The sequence below is a fragment of the Parus major genome, chromosome 8 (assembly GCF_001522545.3).
Source record: "Parus major isolate Abel chromosome 8, Parus_major1.1, whole genome shotgun sequence".
Classification (NCBI taxonomy): domain Eukaryota; kingdom Metazoa; phylum Chordata; class Aves; order Passeriformes; family Paridae; genus Parus; species Parus major.
The window spans coordinates 26,558,481-26,568,504 of record NC_031777.1 but is presented as its reverse complement, the minus strand read 5'-3'; the positions used below and the strand labels follow the sequence as shown (position 1 = coordinate 26,568,504).

Here is a 10,024-nt window from a genome sequence, read left to right as displayed (position 1 = left end):
ATTCCCGGCCCTGCCCGGGGGTCTGACCCTGTCCCGGTCCCCATTCCCAGCCCTGCCCGAGGGTCTGACCCTGTCCAGTCCCCATTCCCGGCCCTGCCCGGGGGTCTGACCCTGTNATTCCCGGCCCTGCCCGGGGGTCTGACCCTGTCCCGGTCCCTATTCCCGGCCCTGCCCGGGGGTCTGACACTGTCCCGGTCCCCATTCCCGGCCCTGCCCGGGGGTCTGAGCCGAGTCCCCCCTGTCCCCAGGCGGGGGGACACCCCCGCCCCGGGGGGGGGGCCCGGTGGCCGCGGCGATGAGGGGGAGCGCGGGGCCGGCCGCGCGCAGCCAATCGGCGCCCTCAGCGCCTGGTCCGATCTCCGCGGAGCTCTCCGATTGGCCGTCGCTCTCCCCTCGCCTCACGCCTCGGCCAATGGGGGCGGAGGGGCGTGGCCCGGGCGGCGAGCGCGCGAGCGGCGGGCGCGGCATGGCGGGGTCCCATAAGGGAGCGCGGCCGTGATGGAGCGCGAGCGGGCAGTGGGTGTCATGTCGGCGTTGTGGTCGGTGGGCGCGGGGCTGCTGCTCCTGCTGCTCTGGGTGCGGCACCGCGGGCTGGAGGCCGTGCTGGTGCACCACCGCTGGGTCTTCGTCTGCTTCTTCCTCATGCCGCTCTCCATCCTCTTCGACATCTACTACCAGCTGCGCGCATGGGCCGTGTGGCGCCTCCACAGCGCCCCGCGGCAGCACAACCAGCGCGTCCGGCACATCCAGGAGCAGGTGAGGCTTGACCGGACCGCGGGACCCCCCGGGATCCCGCGGCTTTGCGAGGGGACAGCGTGTCCTTGTCCCCCTCTCTGTCATCCCGTCCTCCCCCGCCGTCATTCCGCACCCGGGGCAAAGTCCGGCCGGAGCGGGGAAAAGCAAAGGAATAAACGCCAGCGGGGCTTTCAGCCCCCTGCAGGGTTCTTGTCCCGCTGAAACTCCTGCGGAGCTCCCTCCCTGCGGCTGTGCTGGCGCTGCGGGCTCCTCAGGGATGCGCTGTGAGGGACACACGTGTGTGCAGCATGGAAACATCAGTCTCTGATCGGCCCCAGCGTGTTCCCGTCCCACTCGCATCCCGCTGCTCGGCACCGCCGGCTCCGGGAGATGCTTCATGGGGAGATTAAACTTTTCCTCCACCCAGAAATGCAGATGTCTGTAGTGATTCTGTGCTCTCTGGTGTTTGTGGTAATTCTGTCACGTCCGCTGCTGTTTCCTGCCTTGTCTCTCACATCACAGATACAGCTGGATATTAATGTGCATGGCGTTATTCTCAGAGGGGTTGGGTTTGTTGATTGGGGGTTTTTTACCAGCTGTAGTAGTAGCTCAGCTTTGAAGAAAACGCAATTGTTGGTTCTCTGGTGGTGTTAACCACTGTGGCTTTGCAGAATTTGTGGCTCATATGTATGGCTCACACGTTTTCCTTCTCAACTTTTTGTAGAATCCTAGGAGGCTTTGGGTTGGAAGGGACCTTAAAAATCATCTCATTCCAATCCCACCCTGCCATGGGCAAGGACATCTTCCACTAGACCAGGTTTTTCTCTCTTTGCCTGGTCATTTGCAGCTTCAGGCCACTTTTTGTGTGTTTTGGATTAGAACTAAAATTATAAGAGTGATAACACCTTCTTTAGAGGAGGGAATTTTTAACTCTCTGTTAGTGTCTTGTTAGCTTTCCAAATCCTTCCCCCAAAGGAAGCTACAGGACAGTAGAAATGTGTCCTCTACATAACCAAACCACTCTGGTTGTACCTTATTTAGAAGTTCAGAGGTCTGCAAAGAGACTTCCAAATCATCTCTGCTCTGACAGCTGTTGGCTCTTGCAGGTCCGGGAATGGAAGAAGGAAGGCAGCAAGAGATACATGTGCACGGGCCGGCCCGGCTGGCTGACCGTGTCCCTCCGCGTTGGCAAGTACAAGAAGATTCACAAGAACATCATGATCAATTTAATGGATGTTCTGGAAGTAGACAGTGAAAGACAGGTAACAAATTCCACCACAAAGCATTCACTATAGTGGATTTTACAGTTTTCTTTACAATGCTCAGAGCTGAAGGGCTTAGATTCCACAAAGAACAAAATTTTGTAGCAGACCTATCAAATTTCAAGGGTTTGCAATGTGTGCTTGGATCGTTCTATCTGAAAAACCCAGCATATGGAATTGCTTGGCTTTTATGTGCTGAAGTCTAAAAGACCAGATTGATTTATGGGTTTGGGCACTGAGCAACAAGATGTTGAGGCAGAGGAGGAATCACTAAACAGTTCCCACTATTTTTAGTAGCTCTCTTAGGAAAGTGAGTCTCTGAGTTCTGATAACAGATGGAAGTGTATCCGGTTAGCCATATTTTGTCATCATTAATGCTGAACTCTTAATTTATGTTTGTTGAGAACTTGGGGGTGGGTTTCTTTTTGTTTTTTTGCTTTTTAGGTTGTTCGTGTGGAGCCTTTGGTGTCCATGGGCCAGCTGACTGCACACCTGAATCCCATGGGCTGGACTATTCCTGTGGTGCCAGAGCTTGATGATCTCACAGTAGGTAAGGGTCACTGATGGCAAGAGATGCACTGATTTTGCTGCCATTTCATTAGGTTTTTTTATGCAGTAAAACATTGCATTGTTTTAAAGGTTCTAGAAATACTCTGTTGAGCCTTATGTTCTTTGTGGCGTTTATGTTACAAGTATTTTTTGGTGTTTTTTTTTAAATAGTCTTAAAAGAGCTTACAAGGTGGGGGTTTGCTCTCATAAATCTCCCACAGTTTGGAGTGTGTTTCATTTGATTTGTTGTGTGCTCTCTTGATAAGGTGGCCTGATCATGGGAACTGGCATTGAGTCTTCATCCCATATCTATGGACTTTTTCAGCACACCTGTGTGGCCTATGAACTTGTTCTTGCTGATGGAAGCCTTGTGAGATGTTCACCAGTAAGACAAAATGTTACTTTGCTATCATTTACAATGTCATTGACAGTTATTGGTGTGGATATATGATTTAGTATGACATACTTTTTGCAGACTGAAAACTCAGACCTATTTTATGCAGTGCCTTGGTCTTGTGGTACTCTGGGTTTCCTGGTTGCAGCAGAAATAAAAATGATTCCTGCCAAGAAATATGTCAAAATACATTATGAGCCAGTAAGAGGACTGCAGAAGATTTGTGAGAAGTTCACTGAAGAGTCTAAGAAAAAGGAGAATAGTTTTGTGGAAGGACTTATGTATTCCTTGGATGAAGCAGTCATCATGACAGGAGTCTTGACTGATGAACCTGAGCAAAGCAAGGTAACTAAAGGAAAGTTATTTACAATTAAAAAAATACTCCCAGAGTCTAACTGAAGCGGTACTAGGATAAAACCATTATAAAATTGGAACAATCTCTTAACATAGGATTAAAATTTGGATCAGTCCATCAGAACATTTTAAAAGTATAGCCCTTTCCTACTATAACAGAGTCTGTTCTCTAAATCTCTTTCATTGAAATGACCCATTGATTTCATTGTTCTAGCAAATAATTCAGTCTACAGCCTCTTCACTGCAGTACCTGAGGAGGAAGAGAAGGATCTTTTCTCATAGACTGAACCATGCTGCTTTGAACTGCAGCTATTCAGAGTAACTCTCTTCCCAGCAAGCTTTTAATTCTGTTAATATTAATAAAAACACATCAGGGACATGCACAGGAGGGTCATGCAAAGTGTTCATGCAACCCTCCACCTGGATGTTTCCTCTCTGCCACATGAGATTTCAGATTAATGGTGGGTTTAGAGATTGGCATTTTAGGAATTTAGTTCTGTCACATTTGTGGGCTCTTAAATAGCTTATCAGTGGCAAGCCTTACTTAAACCTTACTGGCAAGAAAGGCAAGAAGGAACCTTGCAGGTGGTGGTGTGAAGGCTTCCTAGATGTCTTGTGACTGTCTTTTCCAGAGGGTAGAACACAGATTCCTCTCAGGAAAGGAATTTGGGGATATACTCTGTTGTCTAGCAAGGTGTAACTGTTTTCTAATGAATGCATGTTTTCTTGTAGATAAACAGAATTGGCAACTACTACAAGCCGTGGTTCTTTAAGCATGTGGAGAAGTATTTGAAAGCTGACAGGACTGGAGTAGAATACATTCCTTCCAGACATTATTACCACAGACATACTCGCAGTATCTTCTGGGAGCTCCAAGTAAGACCAGTTCCAAAATTCAGATATATCTGCAGGAAGGTACTCTGCCCTTTCACAGTGTAGGTACAATGTACCTTCTTCCCCTTGGCAGCAACTTCTGTCTTTCATGGCAGAAAAAAAAAACAGCAAAGTTTATGGCAAATTCACAAGTCCTGCACTTGGGTACAGCAAATCCAAAGACAGTTCTTCACATATAAGGTGTTGTATCAGAAATTCCTAATTTTTGGTTTAGTGCTTTTCTGAATTTAGACCTAAAGTGTGTATTTCAGCATTAAATTTTCATACCTACTGAGTGATTTTCAAATTCAGATGGTGGAAAAAACATGAATGTGAAATTCTGATTGAAAAACTGCCCCACCTAAAATAATTATGTAGTCAGGTCATTACTTAAAATTTCATAATTGTGTTAATTGTCGTGTGTATTTAAACAAAACTTTATTTGGCATTATAAAATATTCCTGTTACTACATTCTGAATCTCTGGAGTGAGGTACCAGATCCTTTCAGCTCCTGCAGAAGGTAAACAGGAGTTGGCTGTGCAGGCGGTAATTGAAATTTTACAGCTTTAAAATGCTACTGAGAAATTTGATTACTCGTGCAAAACTTGTGTAAGGTTACCTCCTTGTGCACTCCTCCCTTGGCTGTTGCAAGATAATAGCTTGTTGCTCTCTGAACTTTATGCTTTGAAATTATGAGTTTGTGTATGTTGTGATTCACACAAGTGAAAATCAGTGGTAACCAGAGGAGGCTTGGGGCAAGTGCAGTCCAGGCCCCATTAATTTGTATTTGAGTACTTCAGCAAAGTATCAGCAATTAAATTTATTGAAAATCTGCCTTAATATTACCCTGAGGACTCTGAAGTGTTCTTTTGGTCTGCTTACACATTCTTCAGTCAAACTCTTTTTGTTTCCTCTTTGAAGGATATCATTCCTTTTGGCAATAACCCCGTGTTCCGTTACCTGTTTGGCTGGATGGTCCCCCCAAAAATCTCCCTGTTAAAGCTGACCCAAGGAGAAGCCATTCGGAAGCTGTACGAGCAGCACCACGTTGTGCAGGACATGCTGGTGCCAATGAAGAGCCTTGAAAAATCAATCCAGACCTTCCACGTTGACCTTAATGTAAGAATTCTCCTTAGAACGCAGCAAATCTTGGGTTGTTTTTGATAAGAACTGTGATTTTTGATCTTCAGACGTAATTCCCTGCTTGTGCAAAAGGTCATTATTGTGTCCTAGAGAATGCTGTGCTTTGTGAGTCCATGATGCAAGGCTGCAGCAGAAATAAACACAGATTTCTGAAAAAAGAGATAAAAAAAATCTTGAATAAAAGATTCAAGCCTTGGTAGAAGCCAACACTTCTGAAAGATTTTATCACTTACTAAAATTTAAACTGATCTTTACCTGAATGATTGATGGTCTCTCTAAACACCAACTGTGGAGCTTCAATTCCCTTTCTTGCTTTTATTTCTGAATTTATTTTAGTTAGTGTAAAATTTCAATTTTGGACTGACCTGGAAAAGAAAATACTTCCTTCTCTTTTTGCTCAGAATGTTTATTCAGTTGTTGCTATGAGATTGGGAGTGGTTTGTTTGTGGGGCTTTGGTTTGATTTTTGTTTTCTTTTTTCCTTTTTAATTTCAAATATTTAAGGGCAGCAGATGTAATTCCAGGGGGACATTTTCAATCCATTTGTGTTATGGTCATTAGAAAATCCAGCTGAAAACACTACCAGCACAGTTGGGAAGGAAGAGCTGAAAGCAAGGGTTTCAGTCTGAGACTGGGAGGAAGTTCCTTTAACTCTTCATTTTGCTACATTTATTAAAGAGTTTAAAGGATGATTGTCTTAAAAAATAAGTGATAAAGTGTTTTCCTGCCCCTGCAGGTGTACCCTATTTGGTTATGTCCTTTCATATTGCCCAACAATCCTGGTATGGTCCATCCCAAAGGAAATGAAGCTGAACTCTACGTGGATATAGGAGCTTATGGAGAGCCCAAAAGCAAACAATTTGAAGCCAGGGCTTCAATGAGACAAATGGAAAAGTTTGTAAGAAGTGTGCATGGGTAAGGACCCCATCCTCAGAATACTGATAAAGTCATATAATTCACACCTGTGTGGTTTAATCACAGTTATTTATCCCACAGAACTTTAATATTTAATAGTGCATTAATATAACAAGCACAATAATTGAAAATAATTTAATTTTAATTTAGATTTCTAATTTTGGTGAGTTTTAAATATGATTTCACTTTATTATTTGATTGCAAAACCAGCCAAACAAAAGGACACACTGGCTGAAGTTCTTGTGGTGTACTGGGAGCTGGGTCAGATCACCTTTCAGCTCCAGGCTACTGCAGGAAGTAGAGTCTGCTGCTACAAAATACATCCTTGGAATACATCAAGGAATCCCAAAAGTTTGGACAGCTTCCCTGCCTGCCCTTGGGACTGCTGTCCTTGCAGCATCATGGAGCATCTCTGCCCTGTCCTTGCACCAGGATGTCCTTGCCCAGGGGGCCAGCCTTGGCTGTCCCTGCACTCAGTCCCTGTGTGCTGCTGGCATTCTTTCCTCCCTCAAAACTTGTGCTCCAGAGCTTCCTTTTCCCTGCCTGGGTTCTCATTACACAGGACCACAGTGGGCGTGAGGCATGTGCCCACCATCTGTCACGGACTCGAGCCAGCCTAATTTGCTGGAGCGGTGTCAGTGGAGAAGCAGCCACAGGCTGGTTTCTCAGGAACAAAAAGCAACTCCACAGTATTTTTACACCATCAGTATAATTTATCCCCGTTTCTATTTTGACCTACTTCTCAGGCTAACAGTGATCATGTCCCATGTGGCTGAGCAATAATGGCAAGGCTGCTTCGAGATGATTTGGGGACTGGAAATGACTTTGAGCTGCAAGAAGTGATTTGCCAGAGAACAAAGCAACCCAAAGTTAATTTTAAGCTTTTTTTTTTTTCATTAACTTGAAATTAAGCTTTTAATTTAAAGCTCTTTACTGACGAAGTTTGGTCTGTTTTCTACCTGTCACTGGGAAATGAACAGTGGATAAATGCTTAATCTTCCAGTTTCATAATCACACAAAACAATGGAGCTTCTGTGTTAGGTTGTGTTTTGCTGCTGTAGTCTGAGGGTAGCTGCAGCTTAGAGAGCACAGTATGGAAGTGAGGAAGAGTCCACAGCTGAATGTGGACATACATTTACAATAATTTGTAAATGGGCCTTTGTTACACCATGCTTTGTTCACACTATGAATTTATCTTCTTGGCCTGCTCTCATTTGGTGGTGTCTTGCCTTCCTAGTTCTATTCTCAATGTCCAGAGAAATGAAAAAAGTCAAAGGATGTATTGTTACATCTGTCTTGAGTGGGTATTGTAATGCAGGCAAATATGAGATTCTGTGACTGTGCCTACATGGATCCTAAGAAAATAGGCAGAAAAAAAAATTAAATCCATAAAACATAATTGTCTGAGTGTCCCAGCATAATCCATGTGAGCTATTGTATTTGCTTGTTTTTAAAAAGCATTGTTGATGTTTTTGTTTTAAGTATTTGCTGTTCATAGCTTGCACTGAATTTTCTTTAATTATTCTATATCAAAACTTGTGGCTCAATTAATACTGAATCTCTGTCTCTTCTTTTTCCCTTCTCTCCAGTTTCCAGATGCTGTATGCAGATTGTTACATGACCCGTGAGGAGTTCTGGGATATGTTTGATGGCTCATTGTACCACAAGCTGAGGGAGGAGATGAATTGCAAGGATGCCTTTCCAGAAGTGTATGACAAAATCTGCAAAGCTGCAAGGCACTGAGCCTGGCTGAGCTCACCAAGCAATCAGGGAAAGAGGAATTTACCTATAGCTAGTCAGTATATCCTTTGAAAAAAAAAAAAAAGCTTTATTGCTCTCCAAATAAGCTCAATCTTATTGATGTTTAAAGGTATGAATTCCTGCTTTACACATTTATGTTTAGTATTTCTTTGTATGTTTTAAAACCGGTTTTCCAGACTCAGAGTGATTGTTTTTAAGAAATCTGAAGTGCTAGCCTTTGTATCTAATGTAGTGACATAGGTGAGTTCACCTATTTCCAAGCAGAAGAAAAATAATGGGAATGGATGAAGACACTGGAGTTACACCAGCTGTGTAGCACAGCTATATTTAACATGAAAACAGGAGGGAGGGCTCAGAAATAGGTGCCAAAGCTGAACACATTGTCTAATTAATCATGTTGTTAAAAACATTTGCCTCCAGTCAGTATCCTGTAGAGCAGCTCTGCAGTGGCTCATCCACACTCCATCATCCTCCAGCTGTGTGATGGTGGTGCTGGGGCTGCTCACGTTGTCCTGCAGGGCAGCTGAGCTCCCCAGGAGTGGCTTCTGCTGGAAAACTGAGCATTGAGGTGTGAAGAAGATGCTTTTTACTTGTGCCTATCAGATTTGTACTGATTTTGATTATGAAGTGCGAATGGATGTAGGTTTTTAGGTGTTTTGTAGTTGGCCGACAGTGCATTGGTTTTTTTGCCCCAAAGTATCAATGTTCTGGCTTTGTAGACCACTGAAAGAAAAAAACAAACAAACAAACATTGCTGCTATTTTATATAGCCAAATTTTAATTTCTATGTGGGTCAGTTTATTTGAGTTTCTTTTGGGTTTGTGTTTTTTGGTTGTGGCTTAATTTTAGTGCCTTATAAGTACTCAGTTGGAGGAAGATATGGCTTATCTCAGAGTGTTCTGTCCTGGCCTGTAGGAGAAGGAAGCCAAGGCTGCCCTCATAGGAGGATTGTTAGAACAAGTGGCTGTGGATGAGAACTCTGGATGTGAACCTTGATACACACAGGCTTCGGTTCTGACTTGAGTGACATTTTTGCTTTTCATTTTAGCTGGTTTAGGTTGATAGGCTTTGTAAAAGGACTGTTTCAGTCACCTGGAGAGGAAATAACAGCAAGCACTGTTAGTTCCCTCTTCTGCTGCTCACAGGTGAAAATGGCACAGTCGTGGACTTGATACAGTTGGGTGTAGAAGTGTGGAAATGTTTTGGCCCTGTCACCAGTATCAGGGTTCCAAACCAAGCCTGTGTCTTGTCCAAGCAGTACTGAAAATTGTTACTTGAAACCTTGCTGAGCCTGAGGGAAAAGAAAGTAATTCCCTTGAGGCTTGTGTAGGGGGTAACAGGGAGAACTTCTCAAACGGTTACCAGTGGGAGGTGTAATTTTATTACGTGTGCTAAACCAATGATTTTATTTATTGATAGATGGATGTTTAAGGTCCAGATGAAACCAATGATAAAGCAGTAGCAGGAATAAGCTTGGGCTGTAACTCAGTGATGCACACTGTGTGCAAGTAAGGTACCCCCTCAAATCCTGCACAGGGGCAGCATTCCACGGGGAGACACAGCCAGTGCAGAGTGTCCTCAGTGCTGCCCGAGCCGTGGAGCTGTGTCAGTGATCCAGGAGTGGCTGCCACACCTCCTGGCTGCACCAGGGGTACACAGGAAGGCAAGTGTTGATTCTCAGGGTGTGACCTGCCTGCCTGCCCCTATTGGGAATTGTCCCTGGGGTGAAGCTACGATTTAGCCCAGTGCTTTTATGATAGTCTGCACAGAGCAAGAATGGTTTGGTTAGCTTTGAAAGGGCAATGTTAAAACAGCTAGAGGATATGCAAATACTTCTACTTAGGCTGTGTTTCACTTATGTACTGATGATCTTTAGGTATGCACTGTGTTTGTTTTTTCACTCCTTAATTTATTGGCAAACTTTGTATGCCGTGATTGGGTACTGCACTGTATCAGTCACACACATCATTGCTGTTGCTCTTGGTTTTTGGTTGTACGGGCTGTTGAAAATAAAGCTCTGGCCGGCGTACTGTTCCAA

At 44.3% G+C, this 10,024-nt stretch overlaps 1 protein-coding gene across 1 annotated transcript; it reads left to right on the top strand.

Annotated features, from left to right (window-relative positions):
• Positions 1-417: 417 nt before the first annotated feature.
• On the top strand, positions 418-10,024 carry DHCR24 (24-dehydrocholesterol reductase). The gene is made up of 9 exons (XM_015636907.2): positions 418-756; positions 1,842-1,997; positions 2,442-2,547; positions 2,813-2,931; positions 3,022-3,285; positions 4,027-4,170; positions 5,090-5,287; positions 6,047-6,225; positions 7,815-10,024. Exons 1-9 carry the CDS (start codon positions 499-501, stop codon positions 7,966-7,968), a joined length of 1,578 nt encoding a protein of 525 aa, XP_015492393.1. The 5' UTR covers positions 418-498; the 3' UTR covers positions 7,969-10,024.